The sequence below is a fragment of the Lithobates pipiens genome, unplaced genomic scaffold (genome assembly GCF_037356315.1).
Source record: "Lithobates pipiens isolate NorthernLeopardFrog02 unplaced genomic scaffold, aLitPip1_a1.2 Scaffold_16, whole genome shotgun sequence".
Taxonomy (NCBI): domain Eukaryota; kingdom Metazoa; phylum Chordata; class Amphibia; order Anura; family Ranidae; genus Lithobates; species Lithobates pipiens.
The window spans coordinates 656,320,473-656,341,559 of record NW_027507748.1 but is presented as its reverse complement, the minus strand read 5'-3'; the positions used below and the strand labels follow the sequence as shown (position 1 = coordinate 656,341,559).

Below are 21,087 nucleotides of genomic sequence, written 5' to 3'. Positions count from 1 at the left end.
CTGCATACAATTTACTGCTTACTGATTTACTGCATGACACCGCATTTCATAGGGGTCTACATGGCACAAACAGGCAGAGGACTATAATCTTGGGTTTTAACATTTGTATATTTAAAAGGGCAGTGGAGATGTTGGCTGATTTACGGCTTGGTGTCCTGGTGTGTTGTATTAACCACTTTCTGACCAGCTCACGCAGATATACTGCGACAGGTCATCTCTCCTGTGCAAACCGACATACCTGTACGTTTGTCCGTGCAAGGAGGATAGCGGGAGTGCATGCCCGCTATGTGATGCGGGAGCGTGCCCGCAGGTCCAAAGACATGCAGGTAGGTTAATTGGCTTCTGTCCAAAATTGGCCCTAGTATATGAATGGGGAGCTTGGATTGTGGGCTCCTTGAGGGTAGGGTCTGATGTGAGTGTGCAATGTACAGGGACAGGGACAATTGTAGACACTCACTCAGGTTGAACTGGATGGACTGGTGTCTTTATTGTGAACCTTACTAACTATGTAACTATGTGACTCGATGTCCGCCGGCGACCGTGGTGAGGAGAGGCAGATTGGGGAACTGCCTATGTAAACAAGGCGATTCCCCGTTCTGCCAGATGACATGACAGAGATCTACTCTTCCCAGTGATCGGGAACAGTGATCTCTGTCATGTTCCAGTAAGCCCACCCCCCACATTTAAAAAAACACACCAGGAACACATTTAACCCCTTGATCGCCCCCTAGTGTTAACCCCTTCCCTGCCAGTGTCATTTTTACACTGTGATCAGAGCATTTTTATAGCACTGTATAGCAATGTAATAATGTCACTGGTTCCCAAAAAGTGTCATTTGGGGTCAGATTTGTCCGCTGGAATGTCACAGTCCTGCTAAAAATCGCAGACTGCTGCCATTACCAGTAAAAACAATAACAAAAAAATTAAAAAAGAAAAGTCCCTAAATCTATCCCATAGTTTGTAGACGCTATAACTTTTGCGCAAACCAATCAATATATGCCCTTTGTGATTTTTTTTTTTTACCAAAAATATGTAGAAGAATATATATCGGCCTAAACTAATGAATACATTTGTTTTCTTATATATTTTTTTGGGGATATTTATTATACCGGAAAGTAAAAAAAAATTTTTTTTTTTTAAATTGTTGCTCTTATTTTGTTTATAGCGCAAAAAATGAAAACCACAGAGGTGATCAAACAAAATCACCAAAAGAAAGCCCTATTTGTGGGTAAAAAAAAGGACATCACTTTTGTTTGGGTACAACGTCGCACGACTGCATAATTGTCAGCGACGCAGTGCCGAATCACAAAAAATGGCCTGGTCGTTAAGAGGGCAAATCCTTTCCAGGGCTAAAGTGGTTAAACTCCAAAGAGAAGCATGCAGACCTTCAATGTAAAGCAAATGGGCGTTTCACACAAAATGGCAGATATAGAAGACTGGAGCCGCCAGAATCTGGAACAGCTGTGCAAGGCAACCAATCAGCTTCCAGCTTTCATTTCCAAAGCTTACTAAACAAGCTAAAGATAGAAGCTAATTAGTTGCTTTGCACGGCTGCTCCAGCTTTAGTCTCTCATAAAATGAATCAGGGCAAAGCATCTATAAATCCAACACGCTTCTACGTGACAAGTGAGTCAAAAGACATTTTAATTACAAATTAAACTAAGAATACAAATATGGGTGGATAACATAAAGTTGAAATAAAGCATATTTGTTGAGATGAAATGTATCAGCATGTGACAGATCTATGGGGGTTTTTTTAAGGGGAAAAGATAAATGTCCACAATGAAAATTCCAATGCAGTGTAATGTTTCTATGTCATCTCTTCTGCAGAGCCAAGCAATGCGCCCATAGATATGAAAGCCACAGGCTTGTCCGCTTCGGAGGTCCTTGTTTCATGGAAGATGTCCAAGGATAATGTTGGAAGACCGCTGGGGTTTGAGGTATGCAGAGCTTCTGCTAGGACTTGATCACTCCAAATGCCTTGTTATACAGGTCCTTCTCAAAAAATTAGCATATTGTGATAAAGTTCATTATTTTCTGTAATGTACTGATAAACATTAGACTTTCATATATTTTAGATTCATTACACACAACTGAAGTAGTTCAAGCCTTTTCTTGTTTTAATATTGATGATTTTGGCATACAGCTCCTGAAAACCCAAAAATCCTATCTCAAAAAATTAGCATATTTCATCCGACCAATAAAAGAAAAGTGTTTTTAATACAAAAAAAGTCAACCTTCAAATAATTATGTTCAGTTATGCACTCAATACTTGGTCGGGAATCCTTTTGCAGAAATGACTGCTTCAATGCGGCGTGGCATGGAGGCAACCAGCCTGTGGCACTGCTGAGGTGTTATGGAGGCCCAGGATGCTTCGATAGCGGCCTTAAGCTCATCCAGAGTGTTGGGTCTTGCGTCTCTCAACTTTCTCTTCCCAATATCCCACAGATTCTCTATGGGGTTCAGGTCAGGAGAGTTGGCAGGCCAATTGAGCACAGTAATACCATGGTCAGTAAACCATTTACCAGTGGTTTTGGCACTGTGAGCAGGTGCCAGGTCGTGCTGAAAAATGAAATCTTCATCTCCATAAAGCTTTTCAGCAGATGGAAGCATGAAGTGCTCCAAAATCTCCTGATAGCTAGCTGCATTGACCCTGCCCTTGATAAAACACAGAGGACCAACACCAGCAGCTGACATGGCACCCCAGACCATCACTGACTGTGGGTACTTGACACTGGACCTCAGGCATTTTGGCATTTCCCTCTACCCAGTCTTCCTCCAGACTCTGGCACCTTGATTTCCGAATGACATGCAAAATTTGCTTTCATCCGAAAAAAGTACTTGCTTCTCTGTAGCCCAGGTCAGGCGCTTCTGCCGCTGTTTCTGGTTCAAAAGTGGCTTGACCTGGGGAATGCGGCACCTGTAGCAAATTTCCTGCACACGCCTGTTCACGGTGGCTCTGGATGTTTCTACTCCAGACTCAGTCCACTGCTTCCGCAGGTCCTCCAAGGTCTGGAATCGGTCCTTCTCCACAATCTTCTTCAGGGTCTGGTCACCGCTTCTCGTTGTGCAGCGTTTTCTGCCACACTTTTTCCTTCCCACAGACTTCCCACTGAGGTGCCTTGATACAGCACTCTGGGAACAGCCTATTCGTTCAGAAATTTCTTTCTGTGTCTTACCCTCTTGCTTGAGGGTGTCAATGATGGCCTTCTGGACAGCAGTCAGGTCGCCAGTCTTACCCATGATTGCGGTTTTGAGTAATGAACCAGGCTGGGAGTTTTTAAAAGCCTCAGGAATCTTTTGCAGGTGTTTAGAGTTAATTAGTTGATTCAGATGATTAGGTTAATAGCTTGTTTAGAGAACCTTTTCATGATATGCTAATTTTTTGAGATAGGAATTTTGGGTTTTCATGAGCTGTATGCCAAAATCATCAATATTAAAACAAGAAAAGGCTTGAACTACTTCAGTTGTGTGTAATGAATCTAAAATATATGAAAGTCTAATGTTTATCAGTACATTACAGAAAATAATGAACTTTATCACAATATGCTAATTTTTTGAGAAGGACCTGTATACTGAGAAGACTCGTACAAAGCTTTGTACTGATGTACATTACATAGGCCTCCATACTGAATGGAGTTCACCTGCATCTTCCCTTTCAAGTCATACGCCCTGTACACACGATCGGACTTTACAACGGAAAATGTGCGATCGGATCTTGTTGTCGGAAAATCCGATCATGTGTGGGCTCCATCTGACTTTTTCCATCGGAATTTCCGACGCACAAAGTTTGAGAGCAGGATCTAAAATTTTCCAACAACAAAATCCGATCATTTAAATTCCGATCGCGTGTAGACAATTCCGGCGGACAAAGTGCCACGCATGGTCAGAATAAATTTACGAGATGGACGCTATTGGCTACTGGCCCGTTTATAGTCCCGTCGCACGTGTTCTACGTCACCGCGTTCAGAACGATGGGATTTTCCGTCAACTTTGTGCGACCGTGTGTATGCAACACAAGTTTGGGCCAAAATCCATCGGAAAAAATTGGACGGATTTTGTCGTCGGAAAGTCCGACCGTGTGTACAGGGCACTACAGTAACATAATAAACCTACAGGCAACTTAGTAATTTTCCTTAAGGAGAGGACAAGACATGGCTTGTATAGCATTCTGAATATTCATTCTGAACGCTGAATTCCAATCAATAGAAAGATTTCAGAAACATACAGTATATGGGTACTTTAGTGTTGCAAAGTAAATGTCAGCTCCTATCATGACACAAAGTAATTAAACACAATCCCCAAAAAAATCACTACTAATAATAATACCAAAATCCAACACAGCTCAAATTTGTCCCTGAAAATCAAACCACCACTGCTGCCGCCTTTCTTACAAGCAAGATCTTACATGAAAATCCTAAACATATATGAGGCTGTGCAATAGTCATCCCCTGTGTAAACAATACATTCACACATATAATTATAGCACAGTCGTTTTGGTAAAATATCTTTTGCACCCCATGTTCAGTATTAATGTGAACAGGCCCGGACTGGGACATAAAATAGGCCTGGGCATTTTAGACTGAGCAGCCCAGGGGGTGGGGGTGGTGGGGCGCAATCGCCGGTGGGAGGGGGGGGGGGGGGGTTAGGTTGTTGATGAAGGGATGTGGGGTTGCAGGATGTATGGATTCAATTACGATACCTTTTTTAGTTTAACCTGACAGATTGGGGCCAATTTAGATCAGCTGCTAAAATAGCAGGGTTTGACTGTCTCCTACTGCTGACTCTCCCTCTCCCAGTCTGAGTGCTGCTATAGGGAAGGGGATATCACCGCTCCACGTAGGTCAAACAAAAAAACAAAAAAAACTCTCATCCAGTTTAGAAGCCCGGGTGCTGGCAATGCATGGAGCAATGAGTACAGGAAGAAGTTCTGGACAGCCACACTCCAAAAAGTTTTTGCCTTTTATTAAAAAAAAAATGATCAAAAATACACGTTTCACACTTCAATACCGTGCTTAGTCATAGCTCATGACTAAGCACGGTATTGAAGTGTGAAACGCGTTAGCTCCTGTCTTTTTCTGCTGTGGCTTGTATTTTTGATTACATTTCATGAATAAAAGGCAAAAACTTTTTGGGAGTACGGCTGTCCAGAACTTCTTCCTGTCCTAATTACTGAGTGCTGCAATACACGTGGATCACAGGGGATTGATACAATGTTTCAGGTATTTATACTAGTTTATTAAAAAAAAACAAAAAAAACAATTATGTAGATTTGTAAAACATGATTAAGTGTATTTTAAAAAAACAACTAGTATAAGTACCTGAATATGACTTGATGATCCATTGTACAGCAGAAGAGAAAGAAGCAGCGCAAGGAGCCAATCATTTGTTGTATAGTGCTCATTGATCACAAGGAACATGCTGATGATAGTAGGTGACAGCAGAGTGACAGAGAGGTGAGTTCATCAGTCTACTGCTTCTCTTTCACTGCCCAGTCACAGGCTGGGGGGATGACAAGGTCTCCGGGTCTTCAGGTCTCCTGGTTGACTGTGCTCTCTGGCCAGTCTGTGTAAATCTTAGGACCTGATGGACAGAAATACAAATTATTTGGCAAGAAAAACAGCCCCATCTATATATTTGATCTGTGTGTTCCTAGAGTTGCACTTCAAAGAGTCATTCCACCCAAATCAGATATTTCAGTTTGATTGATGCTGGAATGTCAAACCACCTGACAATTTCTTATACTTCTTATGCCGCGTACACACGACCAGACTTTTCGAGGGATTAAGTCTGACAGACTTTCGACGGAGTTCTGACGGAGTTCTGACGGAGTTCTGACAGAGTTCTGATGGACTTTCCGAATGAACGGACTTGGCCACACACAATCACACCAAAGTCCGACAGAGTCGAACGTGATGACGTACGACTGGACTAGAATAAGGAAGCTCATAGCCAGTAGCCAATAGCTGCCCTAGCGTCAGTTTTAGTCCGTCAGACTAGCACACACGAGCGGATTTCTCAGTAGGAACTGGGTCCGGCAGAGTTCTGTCGGAAAAATTTGAAACATGTTCCATTTCTAAAGTCTGTCAGACTTTTGCGAATCAAAAGTCCGCTGCAGCCCACACACGTTCGAATAGTCTGCCGGAATCATTCTGTCAGACTTTAGATGTTGAAAAGTCTGGTCGTGTAAACGGGGCATTAGGAATTCTGTTGGTGATTTATCAGCCCTTGAGTGGCCCACTCTGCTTCTATTGGATCTTATATTATTTCGTTTATGGAGAAAGTAAAATGAGATGCGGGACAATGCAAAGTTGGGTGGGAACACTCTGGTTCACAAATACAGTCGGGAGATGTGGCCGGGTGGGCAGTAGTATTTGGAACATCCTTCTGGACTCAGCTCCACAAATAACTAAAATAAAACATCCAGGTGGACTGGCCCATTAGACACTTTACATGTGTTATTCATCATATGTAGAAAAACCTTATATTTTAGAACAAACTTGCTCATGCTCTCTTGTGTTATGATAATGCACATTTTCCGAAAGCCTTAATTTTTTTTCTAAGCCTCTTAATTATCTTCCATGTCATTCACAAGAGGACCAGTTATGAAAGTCAGGAATATGGCTTGACTCTGAAATTCTTGATAACTTTGGCATCCCCTGCTGTATACCCATGAGGGCTATGGAATTGTACCCACGGCCACTTAATTAAAGCTGCTGCAGACACCTGTGGAGAGCCAGTTTTTAATGTCATCTGGCAATTATAGGTAACGCTAGGTGGTGCCGCTGTGAAGATGGAGGTTGCCGAGAATCCTGTTCTTCTGTAACAGAGCCACATATGGAATATAACATTTTGCATACTGTTTTTATTTATGCTTCATTACTGGAAATGTGCAATTTAATTGCTTTAGCTGAGTTATGGGCACATTGGAGGTTCAATTAGTATTTCTGCCTCCGTGGGTTTCACATACTAAGGAATGCTTAAAGGGCAGTGATCACCGAGTTCAAATCAATGTACTGCAGAAACTAAAGATGCAGTTGTGTCTTCATTTTCTCAGCAAAGATTTCTTAGACTGAAATGAATTGTGGTTTTACAAATAGAAGTTTTGTTTATTGAAAAATACCTAGCTCAAGAGGTCAAAGTGACCCTATAACCACATAGTCAGTTGTACAGAAGGAATGTCCTGTAAAATTATAGGCAATGAAATTACCTTTCCTGGAACCCATATGTTAATTGCCATCACTCTGCTTATTCCCTGTTATGCCGCGTACACCTCGACCGGACTTTCTGGCAGACTAGGTCCGACGGTCTTCCCGACGGACTTTCGGCTGAGTTCCTACGGACTTTCCAAACGAACGGATTTGGCCACACATGAAAGGACTATGTTTTTTCGAAAGTCCGTTCATTTTGAATGCGATGATGCAAATGGGACTAAACATGGAAGTTCAATAGCCAGCAGACAATAGCTTCCCTTGTGTCATATTTGGTCCATCGGACCAGCACACCGGTTGAACGGTTTTCCCGATTTTAGTCCATCAGAATTCAGTCCGCCGGATAGATTTGAAACATGTTCCTTTTCTAGGTCCTTCTGACTTTTTTTTATTAAAAATGATCGGACCAACTCACACACGATCGGATTGTCTGATGGGCTAATCCCTTCGGACCTAGTCTGACAGAAAGTCCAGTCGTGTGTATGCAGCATTAGTTGCAGGTATTTGACTCTTCAGAGTGGTTAAATAAGTTTCCTCCATTATCCTTAGGTGCTCTAATGCTGCGTACACACGACAGGACATTCTGGCAGACTAATGCCGCGTACACGGTCGAACTGTATGACGTACTTAGTCTGGCGTACTTTCCGCCAGACTGTCCGTCGGACTTTCCGAACGGGCTACTTGCCCACACACGGCACTTTTTCAGCGGACTAATACGGTGTACTAAGTCCGCCGTACTATCCGCCCTACTTTTGAAATGAACGGACTCGCCCACACACGCGGAGGAAAGTCCGCTCATTTCCAGCGCGTCTCCAGGTAGGCGGGGCCCGCGAAGGAGACGTCGCTGGCCCCGCCGCCTGGTATGGACTTAAAAGGGAACCCCAACGCCGAAAAAAATCGGCGTGGGGGTACCCCCCAAGTCCACAGCAGACCCTTGTCCGAGCACGCTACCCGGCCGGCCAGGAAAGGGGGGCGAGTGAGCGCCCCCCCTCCTGAGCCGTACCAGGCCGCGTGCCCTCAACATGGGGGGGTGCCTTGGGGAAGGGGGGGCCGCGCGCCCCCCCACCCCAAAGCACCTTGTCCCCATGTTGATGAGGACAAGGGCCTCTTCCCGACAACCCTGGTCGTTGGTTGTCGGGGTCTGCGGGCGGGGGGCTTATCGGAATCCGGGAGCCCCCTTTAATAAGGGGGCCCCCGGATACCGGCCCCCCACCCTATGTGAATGAGTATGGGGTACAATATACCCCTACCCATTCACCTTTAAAATAAAAGTACAAAAAAAAAACACAACACACGAGATAAAATACTTTATTGCACAGCTCCGGGGTCTTCCGTCTTCGGGGGTCTTCTCGCCGGACTCCTCCGCTATCTTCTTGTAGCTCTTTTGCTAGCGGAGGAGTCCGGCTTTCTTCCGCGCCGCCGGCCTCTTCTCCCGACTTCGGGGGTCTTGTCCCCCTCTTCGGTTCTTCTGCCAGGCCACCGCGCCTTCTTATAGCTCTTTTACAGGCGGTCTTCTGTCGCCGCCGCCTTCTGTTCTTCTTCTTCTTCTCCAGGAGATGTTGACTCGACGCTCTCTCCGGCCACAATGCCAGGGACGCGCTGCGCGGCCACTTATATAGGGACAAGGGGCGGTGTCACATGGCTTTATGTCACATGGGTTGGTGTCACATGGTGACCCCGCCCCCTTACGATGTCATAGTCCCCATGTGACATCAACCCATGTGACCAACCCATGTGACATAAAGCCATGTGACACCGCCCCTTGTCCCTATATAAGTGGCCGCGCAGCACGGCCCTGGCATTGTGGCCGGAGAGAGCGTCGAGTCAACATCTCCTGGAGAAGAAGAAGAAGAAGAAGAAGAAGAACGGAAGGCGGCAGCGGCGGCGGCGACAGAAGACCGGGCCACCGCCTGTAAAAGAGCTATAAGAAGGCGCGGTGGCCCGGCAGAAGAACCGAAGAGGGGGACAAGACCCCCGAAGTCGGGAGAAGAGGCCGGCGGCGAGGAAGAAAGCCAGACTCCTCCGCTAGCAAAAGAGCTACAAGAAGATAGCGGAGGAGTCCGGCGAGAAGACCCCCGAAGACGGAAGACCCCCGGAGCTGTGCAATAAAGTATTTTATCTCGTGTGTTGTGTTTTTTTTTGTACTTTTATTTTACAGGTGAATGGGTAGGGGTACATTGTACATTCACAGGCCCGCAGACCCCGACAACCAACGGCCAGGGTTGTCGGGAAGAGGCCCTTGTCCTCATCAACATGGGGACAAGGTGCTTTGGGGTGGGGGGGCCGCGCGGCCGCCCCTTCCCCAAGGCACCCCCCATGTTGAGGGCACGCGGCCTGGTACGGCTCAGGAGGGGGGGCGCTCGCTCGCCCCCCTTTCCTGGCCGGCCGGGTAGCGTGCTCGGACAAGGGTCTGTTGTGGACTTGGGGGGGACCCCCACGCCGATTTTTTTCGGCGTTGGGGTTCCCCTTTAAGTCCATACCAGGCGGCGGGGCCAGCGACGTCTCCTTCGCGGGCCCCGCCTACCTGGATACCCGCTCGAAATGAGCGGACTTTTCTCCGGGCGGGAAAAGTCCGCTCATTTCAAAAGTACGGCGGACTGGCATACACACGGCCAGATTGTCCGCCGAAATGCGAGTACGACGGACAGAATTTCGAAAAAAACTAAATTCTTAGTACGCCGGACTGCACGCTGAAAAAGTCAGCTGAAGCCCACACACGAGCGGACTGTCCGCTGAAATGTGTTTAGGCGGACTAAGTACGCCATACAGTCCGCTCGTGTGTACGCGGCATAAGTCTGACGGAATCAGTCCGTCTGACAATCCGATTGTGTGTGGGCTAATTAGATAATTTTTCATTAAAAAAAATCAGATGGACCTAGAAATAGAATATGTTCCAAATCTGTCTGAAGGACTCAATTCCTATCTGGAAAAGCGTTCATCTGTGTGCTGGTCCGACGGACCAAATACAACTCAAGGGAAGCTATTGGCTACTGGCTATTGAACTTCCTTTTTTAGTCCCGTCTTACGTCATCACGTTCAAAACAAACTTCGTGTGTGGCCAAGTCTGTTCATTTGGAAAGTCCGTCAAAACTCTGCCGAAATCTGCCGTAAAGTCCAGTCGTGTGTACACAGCAATAGAGGTTACTACATGGCCACTTGTACAGAATTAATGCCCAGTAAAAGAATAGGCATGTACTTACCCTTTTCAAAGCCATGTGTTACATAGTGACATAGTTACACAGAGGGTGAGGTTGAAAAAAGACACAAGTCCATCAAGTCCAATGCCACCACTCTGCTTCTCCCCAGGTGGCTGTAGGTGTTTGACTCTTTAGAAGGGTTAAATTCCTCTTTCCTCCACTGTACTTATCTCTGGTGCGCTAAGAGGTCACTACATGGTCACTTGTATGAATTATTGTCCTGGAAAAGAATATGTAATGTACTTACCTTTCCCGGAAACCATGTATTAAACGCTACCACTCTGCTTCTCCCCTGGTGATTGCAGGTATTCGACTCTTTGGAGGGGCTGTGTCCAACCCTGTACTTATCTCAGATGCGCTTAGAAATCACTACACAGTCTCTTGTACAGAATGAATGCCCTGTAAAAGAATAGGCAATGTACTTACCATTCGAGTGACCCATATGTAAAAATGTCACAGCTTTGCTTGTCCCTGGCCGCTGCAAGTATTTGATTATTCTGATGGGTTAAGTACCTGGTACCCCCACTGTACCTTTCTCAAGAGTTTAAAGTAACCTTATCACTACATGGTCACTTGTACAGAAAGAATGCCCTGTAAAAGAAGAGGCAATGTACTTAGCGTTCTGGTAGCCCATGTGTTATTCCGCTGACACTTTTTCCTTCCCCATCCCAGCTGCTGCAGGTTATTGACTCTACAGATGGGTCAAATACAGTACCTGAGCAGAAACATCAGGCTATGTGTCAAGCTGACAAGCCATTCTATCACCTCTATGAACTGACAGCAAATACATACATAATAATGGGTTGTCAGTCTTATATGAAAGAAAACTAAATGCAGTTCAGCTGCTGAGCAGAGTGCTAGTTATGAGCACAGCGCTGAATCAAAATGGGGCTCAGGTAAGGGGAACTGGAGGGGAGGCTGCATAAAGAAAGTTGTTTTACCTTAACCGCTTGCTAACCAGCCGCCGCCATTGTATGGCAGCAGGTCGGCTCCCCTGCACAAATCGCCATAGTGGTACAGCGGGTGCTTTTAAGGGGCACGTATGCGCCGCCCAAGGTGCACACGCGCATCTGCTGCGTGACGTAGAAGCCGATGCACATGCCCGTCGGCCACGATATCCACCGGGTACCCGCGATCGCTCCTGACAGACAGAACTGAGATCTGTCAGTGTAAACAGACAGATCTCCGTTCTGACAGGGGAGAAGAGAGAGATCGTCTGTTCCTAGTAATTAGGAACAGTGATCTGTCTCCTCCTCCAGTTAGTCCCATTCCCCCCGCAGTTAGAAACACAAACAAGGGAACACATTTAACCCTTTGATCACCCCCTAGTGTTAACCCCTTCCCTGTCAGTGACATTTACACAGTAATCAGTACATTTGCATAGCACTGATCGTGTCAATTGTCCGATCTGTCTGCTGCAATGTTGCAGTCCCGCTAAAAATCGCAGACCGCTGCCATTACTAGGCAATAATTAAAATACCATAAATCTATTCTCTATTTTTGTAGACGCTATAACTTTTGTGCAAACCAATCAATATACGCTTATTGCGATGTTTTTTTTGCCAAAAATATGTAGAAGAATACATATTGGCCTAAACTAAGGAAGAAAAATTTTTTGGGATATTTATTATAGCAAAAAATATTGTGTTTTTTTTTCAAAATTCTCACTCTTTTTTTGCTTATAGCACAAAAAATAAAAACCCACAGAGGTGATCAAATACCACCAAAAAAAAAAAAAAGCTCTAATTTTGTTTAGGTACAGCGTTGCATGAGCGGGCAATTGTCAGTTAAAGCAACACACTGCTGTATCGCAAAAAAAGAATGGCCTGGTCAGGAAGGGGGCAAATCCTTTCAGGGCTGCAGTGGATAATGCAGAGAATGCATTAAGGTAAAAAAAAACCTTCAGCCTTTAGAACCATTTTAATGTTCCTCAGCACCGGAGTAATAAATGCTGGGATTTTGAAAACAGTGCTCAGGCACTGGCTAGCTGAGCTGATTCTATCTTTCAGAACGAGAGACAGCTTTTAACAGCAGCAGTCAGTGAAAAAAAAATTAAGTATATTTAAAAAGTTTAAAAAAAGCTTTTTTTATTGAAAGTATACCAAATAAAAGCCTGTGGTTGTCAAAAGGTTAATGGAAAATCGAATGCAGCATACACACGGTCAGAATTTCAGCCAGCAAAAGACCGATGAGAGCTTTTCATTGGAAAATGCGACCGTGTGTATGCTCCATCGAAATTTTGCTGGCCGAATTTCCGCCAGCAAAAGATTGAGAGTATGTTCTCAATTTTCAATCGGAAATTCTGATCGAGTGCAATTCCGATGCGCAAAAACTCACGCATGCTCAAATTCAACTACGAGACTAAATCTATTGGCTACTCACTATTGAACTTCCTTTTTCTATCACCGTCGTACGTGTTGTACGTCACCGCATTCTTGATGATTTGAATTTGGTGTGACCGTGTGTATGCAAGACAGCTTGAGCGAAATCCCGTTGGAATTCCGATCGTTTGGCATTACAGTTCTATTCCAACTGAGCAAGAGAAAAATAAAAGCATATCAGGTCTTCTTTAGTTAACTCCGCACATCAGAATAATCCTTGGATCCAGATTTGTAGTAGCTGAAATTATAGGTAAATCTGAACTTTTCCTGAAAAATCGAAGATTGCTTATGATTTTAACTGATTGGGCTGGCCAAGCTCAACTCTTGCAGGAAGAGTCAAGATTTGGAAATTCATTCAGCTACATCTAAATTTGAGTTTGAAGCATTTCATAAAGCATGTTCCATAAATTATCGGGAATCACACGTTATATATTCAGCACACAATATGCATATATACATATTGTATATATAAATATAATTTTGTATGTATAAATTCTAATTACAAAATAAATTAAAATATTTATCAACTTTTTTTTTCCATGTTAAATTGGTAATTATATACAGTATATAATAATCTATAATAGTCACTCCCAGAATTTGTTGGCCATATTGTGTAAAGTTCATTTTAGACATATGACACTGAATATTTCTTGGTATTGTGTGAGTGCCACTCTGGACGATGGGTAAAATCTATGTCCCTGATCTCCAACTATAGCTCACACAGCAGGCATCCAAGATTGACATTAATTTCTCTATAAATAATATGACACATGACATTATATGACAGTTATAATTATCAGTGAAGTAAAAATAAATTAAAGAAAAGATAAAAAATAAATATATATATATATATATATATATATACATACATATATACATACATATATAATTTTATTTTTTTCAATTTTTTAAAAAAAATATTGTTCTTTTTATTACATTTTTTTTTACCATATTGTGACCAGAGCTGTAAAGTGTTACCCTAGGACCACTGTTCTACTCTGGGAGGTGATCAGGATTTTTTTTGTTTGCTTTTACACACTATTTATGCTTAAAACAGTGAATATCGCTGTTATAGCTTATAGCCTAGCCGGGGACACGAGATTTACAGAGATTGCCATGCTGCGTGCCCCCGCGTGAGACTGTCTGTTCTGGGACACCATCATATAACGTTGTCCCAGAATGAGAGCCACACTGCCCGCCATCATTTGATGGTGGACGGGCGGAAAATAGTTAATTAACCTCCCTGACGGTATGATTATTTCATATATATATATATATATAGATATACTGTATATATATGTGTGTGTGTGTGTGTTTAAAAAACAAACACAGTGCACATATGTACAGCTAGCATACACAGAAGTCTTTATTCCACTACCTATATTAGATTAACCTGCACATGCCAAATACACAACACTGGACAGGCCTAGCTGTAAAGGATTTTTTATCTCTCTCGTTTACCTTTTAATTTTCACTATTTTGAATTTATGATTTAAAATTGAAACACAATTTAATTATTTAGTAATATGACAATAAGCAATGATTTTAAAATATTTTATAGAATATATATATATATATATATATATATATATATATATATATATATATATATATATATATATATTTAATATGCACAACTATCATTCTATTCTGTGTATAAAATTAGCTAAATTAGCTAAATAAATAAATAAATAAATATATATATATATATATATATATATATATATATATATAATGTTTGGGTAATTTCTAGAAAATAATACTGATTTAAACTTTTACACAAAAAGAAAAAGCCTTGTCAGCAAGTGGTTAAATAAAATCCACAAAGCACAAACCCTGTGAATGTAAAGAAAAAAAGAATAGAACGTCTTTTTTTCAAAGTTCATGTTAGCAGCTCCTAATCAAAATTCCGCTTTGATGAAGAGTTGCCGAAATATCTCCTATTCATGAGTAATAATGAATGCACAGTGTACTGGCAGAATCATGTTCATTGTAACCCATGAAACTTTCTGATAAAGTTGTAATTCTGACACTGTATAGATCTCCCTGCAGCAGAATTATTTCTTGTTTCCTTTACAAGTTTATCATTTGATTGCTTGCAAGTAGTTCTCACCAAAATAATACCGCTTTCCCCATCTCTTTACTATTATGTCGTGAATTCATTTTGTGACATGTAATTTCGTAAACATCCTCCAGTATCGCTAGACTATTGAGTAAATTAAATTCATGACAATCGGCAGAAAAAAAAAAAAAAATCAACTTTACGCTATTAAAATAAAGAAATAGAAGATATAGCACTGCATCAAACAGGCAGCTGTATTCATTAGCATATAAAACAGAATTCCAATGTGTTTCTACTTGAGAAAACTTTTTCAGCATAGTTGATTTCATTAGATGTTTTACTGTGTTCTATAATGCATAGTGACTTGTTTTATAGAAATAGATTGACTTGCTGCAGCCGCATTGCTACTAGATTATACAGTCATGTTTTCTTAGGCTGCCGCCATTTATTTAAATGTTCTGCCTGTGAGAACCTCGTGAATTATTATGTACTGAAATGTTTAATAGATGCTTGGAGTGTGTGTTGGGAATTCTTATGCTTTCTTCCCGGAAAAAAGCCTGTAAATGGTTAGTACTCCATTTACTACAAGTTAACATGTTGTAAAGCTTCCAGGAATGTATCTTTGCCACTTTTCTATGTTTAAGAGTAACCCAAAAGATGTGTGTATATATATATATATATATATATATATATATATATATATATATATATATATATATATACACTACGGTTCAAAAGTTTGGGGTCACCCAAACAATTTTGTGTTTTCCATGAAAAGTCACACTTATTCACCACCATACGTTGTGAAATGAATAGAAAATAGAGTCAAGACATTGACAAGGTTAGAAATAATGATTTGTATTTGAAATAACATTGTTTTTACATCAAACTTTGCTTTCGTCAAAGAATCCTCCTTTTGCAGCAATTACAGCATTGCACACCTTTGGCATTCTAGCTGTTAATTTATTGAGGTAAGCTGGAGAAATTGCACCCCACGCTTCTAGAAGCAGCTCCCACAAGTTGGATTGGTTGGATGGGCACTTCTGGCGTACCATACGGTCAAGCTGCTCCCACAACAGCTCAATGGGGTTCAGATCTGGTGACTGTGCTGGCCACTCCATTACCGATAGAATACCAGCTGCCTGCTTCTGCTGTAAATAGTTCTTGCACAATTTGGAGGTGTGTTTAGGGTCATTGTCCTGTTGTAGGATGAAATTGGCTCCAATCAAGCGCTGTCCACTGGGTATGGCATGGCGTTGCAAAATGGAGTGATAGCCTTCCTTATTCAGAATCCCTTTTACCCTGTACAAAGCTCCCACCTTACCAGCACCAAAGCAACCCCAGACCATCACATTACCTCCACCATGCTTAACAGATGGCGTCAGGCATTCTTCCAGCATATTTTCATTTGTTCTGCGTCTCACAAACGTTCTTCTTTGTGATCCAAACACCTCAAACTTGGATTCATCCGTCCACAACACTTTTTTCCAGTCTTCCTCTGTCCAATGTCTGTGTTCTTTTGCCCATCTTAATCTTTTTCTTTTATTGGCCAGTCTCAGATATGGCTTTTTCTTTGCCACTCTGCCCTGAAGCCCAAAATCCCGCAGCCGCCTCTTCACTGTAGATGTTGACACTGGTGTTTTGCGGGTACTATTTAATGAAGATGCCAGTTGGGGACCTGTGAGGCGTCTGTTTCTCAAACTAGAGACTCTAATGTGCTTATCTTCTTGCTTAGTTGTGCAACGCGGCCTCCCACTTCTTTTTCTACTCTGGTTAGAGCCTGTTTGTGCTGTCCTCTGAAGGGAGTAGTACACACCGTTGTAGGAAATCTTCAATTTCTTTGCAATTTCTCGCATGGAATAGCCTTCATTTCTAAGAACAAGAATAGACTGTCGAGTTTCAGATGAAAGTTCTCTTTTTCTGGCCATTTTGAGCGTTTAATTGACCCCACAAATGTGATGCTCCAGAAACTCAATCTGCTCACAGGAAGGTCAGTTTTGTAGCTTCTGGAAGGAGCTAGACTGTTTTTAGATGTGTGAACATGATTGCACAAGGGTTTGCTAATCATCAATTAGCCTTCTGAGCCAATGAGCAAACACATTGTACCATTAGAACACTGGAGTGATAGTTGCTGGAAATGGGCCTCTATACACCTATGTAGATATTGCACCAAAAACTAGACATTTGCAGTTAGAATAGTCATTTACCACATTAGCAATGTATAGAGTATATTTGTTTAAAGTTAGGACTAGTTTAAAGTTAGCTTCATTGAAAAGTACAGTGCTTTTCCTTCAAAAATAAGGACATGTCAATGTGACCCCAAACTTTTGAACGGTAGTGTATATATATATAGAAAGGCCAGTATGGTGGCCTGAAATTATGGGTGGAGCCCGGTGGTATATAAGCAGCCGTTCGCCCATCCTTCCTCGTCGGTTCCGGTGCGTGATACCTGATACGTCAGATATCAAGGGCCGACTATCCAGACCAGACGCAGTGAGCCGTTCGTCAGCTCCCGCGTTATTCGTCTCCAATTTTTTGACAAACCGTCTCTCGTCCATCAGCATCCGTAGGTTCACCGTCGGATTGTCGTCGTACCCATCAAATTTGTCGCTACGCCTCGGGCCGGCTGTCGCAGGTAGGGCTTCGGCACCCTCTTTTCATTATGTTTTCGATGTACCGTCATCATGCTTGTACTCACGAGCCGCTCGGTTCTTTCATATCGAATGTTTTCGGTGGCCTCGTACGCATGTCACTATGTTCTACTTTGCGATGTAGTCGTTATCATCGTTCGACACGTTCGATTACGCCACGTCAGGCGATTCATTCACAGGTACGGCATTCGAAACCGTTCGTCTGCCCGAGCATTTCTATTTGTAGCGGTCGAATCGTTCGACTCACAGCGACTGCTTGTTACGACAAGGCAAACAGTCCGCACGTTTCGCTTGGTCTGCTCCAGTTCGAATATGTCTCTTCGTTCATGCAATTGTGTTAGGTGTTTCATTTCATCTCGTTTCATTCATTTCAGTCCCAGTCATTTCTACTGTTTCAAAATCATTTCTGTCACTAGTCGCGCTCCGGCGCGAATCCTGTCGCACCTCCGGTGCACCGATTCGCTTTGAAGTGCCCCAGGGTTCGGCCTCATTTCTGTACATGCTCCAGAGACTGAATCACTCGCAGGATCACGCACGGTCCCTGATTCTGGTCTTTGTCATGGCATACCATTTCTGTCACTTATTACGCTCCAAATCGAGTCTTGTCGCATTCCTCTATGCACCGGTTCGTCCTGGTGCGCCCAGCTGCTACGCCTCATTTCGGTACATGCTCCAGAGACGGATTCTTTGGTAAACCTACAGATCAGTCGTTGAATCCTGTCTCTGTCATGGGACATCATTTCTGTCACTTATTACACTCCAATTCGAATCCTGTCGCATATTAGTTATGCACCGATTCATTCTGGTGTGCCCAGCTGCTACGCCTCATTTCAGTACATGCGCCAGAGACGGATTCTTTGTTGCTACCATCAGTCCAGTCGTTGATTCCTGTCTCTGTCATGGGATATCATTTCTGTCACTTATTACGCTCCGATTCGAATCTTGTTGCATTTATTGGATGCACCGATTCGTCCCGGCGTGCCCAGCTGCTACGCCTCATTTCAGTACATGCTCCAAAGACAGGATTCATCTGTTAGGTGCATGGGCTCGTCTTCTGACTCCAGTCTTTGTCATGGGTTTCATTTCATTTCACCTATCACGTTCCGGTACGAATAAATCTCATTCACGGACCAATTCGTCCCGGCGTGCCCCAGGAATGGCCTCATTTCAGTACATGCTCCAGGTTCCGTTTCGTGCTCGGTCGCAAGTTTGTGGCATGGCGATTCGGATCTCTGTCATGGCAGATTTACTCATTTCACGGTCACGTATCGCTTCCCGCTTCTAGTCCAGTTGATTCTTCAATGTTGGATTCTTATCGGGGGGCCCTTGCTCGTCAGCCTCATTTCGCGATAAAAGGAAAAAAAAGAAAAATGTATATAATAAAAGGGGGTAGGGGGGAAGAGAAGAGAAATTTCATCTGTTTCTTTCATTTGTGTCATTTTTCATCTCATGTCTGAAGTCTCACCTCCACTGTTAGCTAGCCTTCATCAGGTGGGAGTCTCAAACAAAAAACTTCACCTTCATCTCCTCAGGTCAGTCGAGTTCAGTAGGTCCAGCCTGCACCTGGTCGGACGGTGCCTCCTTAGGTCCGTATTAGGAGAAAACCCGGATCAGAGGGCTTGTAGCCTCATCAGACCCACGTTCTGTCACCATGTCCCAGGCTGACAGCGAGGACCTCACGGCTCCATTGTCTCCATCCGTTTCAGAAAATGGCAGCCAAAGGGCCTTCAGAGCATGGACCATTCCCAGGCTGACAGCCGAGCTGAGACGCAGGGGCGTCCCCTTTCCAGCAACAGCCAGAAAGGCAGAGCTTTTCCGGCTCCTGTTTCCTCCCCCCGCGGTGGTGGAGGCTTCGGCTCAGCAGGCCTCATTGGGCTCCATCGCCTCCTCTATCTCACAGCTCCACACCCTGATGTCGTCCCTCACAACCTCGATGTCAGATCTGCAGGGCCGAGTGGCCCTCCTCGAGACCCACCCCTCTGTTTCTCCGCCAGTGCCAGCATCCCAGCCAGTTGTTAGTCTTCCCGCAGGTATCTCCGGAGGTGCACCAATAGTGTACCCGTCTCATTTGGTGTCAGCAAACATCAGGAAGGACATATTAGAGGGCAAAGACGTCAATTTGGCTTCTCTTCTGATCTCGATTCACGAGCTGGCAGAGAATAAGGCGTATACTTGGGGGGACGTATCAGTGGTCCTCAAAGCCAAGGATCCCAGACTAGACAGGAAACTCTCTATCACCGAGTTTTCCCTGGCCTTCGGCATGATGAGGGACATCATTTGCTTAGCCTCCCCTGGCAGAAGGGAGGAGCTGGATCGGTACCTCCATGTGGTAGTTGACCTGGGGTACAAATACGGCGGGTTTTCATTCTATGACTACCACCGCTCCTTCTCCGCTAGAGCAGCTGCCAGGCTCTCCCAGTTCCAGACCCCTACGGACTGGAGCACCATGGACACCGAACTGTTTTGCCGCCACTTCGCGGGGCTACGGTCCCCTCTGTGTGCAATCTGCCAGTCAGCAACACATACTGCGGCCTGGTGCGCTACCTCAGTGGCAGCCCCTCCCTTCGACGGTCCATCTACCTCGGGTACCGCTCAGGGCCTGCAAGCACCAGCTCGCCCGCCACAGACCGATAAGCTAGGGCGCCCAGTTAAGACCATGGGCGGTGCTCCGATCTGCAACAACTACAACAGTGGGTCGTGTAACTTCAGTCAGTGTAGGCTGCTCCATGTGTGCACCCAGTGTCATAGAGCTCACCCCCGGCTCATGTGTGAGATCAAGCAGCTCAAAAGGTCTTGACTGAGCCGGCTCAATGTCGCATGGCTTAGTGTCTACCTTTCCAGTCACCCTACCCCCTCACTGTCCACCTTCCTCGTCCAGGGCTTCACAGAAGGTTTTCACACTGGACTTATCTCTCTCCCTCACTTCACGCACGAATGCCAGAACCTACGGTCAGCAGCCACGGATGAACAAGCCATCGACCAACTGCTGCAATCTGAGCTAGATCAGGACTTTGTCATCGGCCCTTTTGAACAGCCCCCTTTCAGCACCTGGCGAGTCAGCCCTATTGGGCTTGTCAAGGGCAAGTTCTCTAATAAACTCAGATTGGTTTATGATTTGTCAGCGCCTCATTCCTCTACGGTTCCCAGCCTCAATTCTCTTATTCCCTCTGAGGAGTTCTCCCTTAAATATGCATCGGTAGACATGGCCATCCAGGCCATTCTTAAAACAGGCACAGGTACCTGGCTGTCCAAGGCCGACATCTCAAACGCTTTTAAACTTCTTCCCATCCACCCGTCCCTCTGGTGCTGGCATGGAATCAAGTGGAGGCAGCGGTACTACTTTGCCACTAAACTCACGTTCGGGTCCAAGAGTAGTCCTTGGCTCTTCGACACCTTCGCGCAGGCTCTTGCTTGGATCTTGTTACACGTAGCCCAGTGTCAGGAAGTCATTCATTATCTGGATGACTTCCTGCTGATAGAGCCACCCGGCTCTCCTCCACGAGATCTGGGTAAGTTGAGGGTAGTCTTCAATAATCTTAATGTCCCCATCGCCGAGCACAAGGTGGAGGGTCCGTCGCAGGCTAT

General features: G+C 44.2%; 1 protein-coding gene across 1 annotated transcript in view; it reads left to right on the top strand.

Annotated features, from left to right (window-relative positions):
- The window catches only part of CNTN5 (contactin 5), a 780,450-nt gene that overhangs the window by 701,100 nt on the left and 58,263 nt on the right, over nucleotides 1–21,087 (top strand). The window contains exon 18 of the mRNA XM_077484405.1: nucleotides 1,831–1,940. Within this exon, the coding sequence (XP_077340531.1) occupies nucleotides 1,831–1,940 (110 nt within the window). The remainder of the gene's footprint in view (nucleotides 1–1,830; nucleotides 1,941–21,087) is intronic.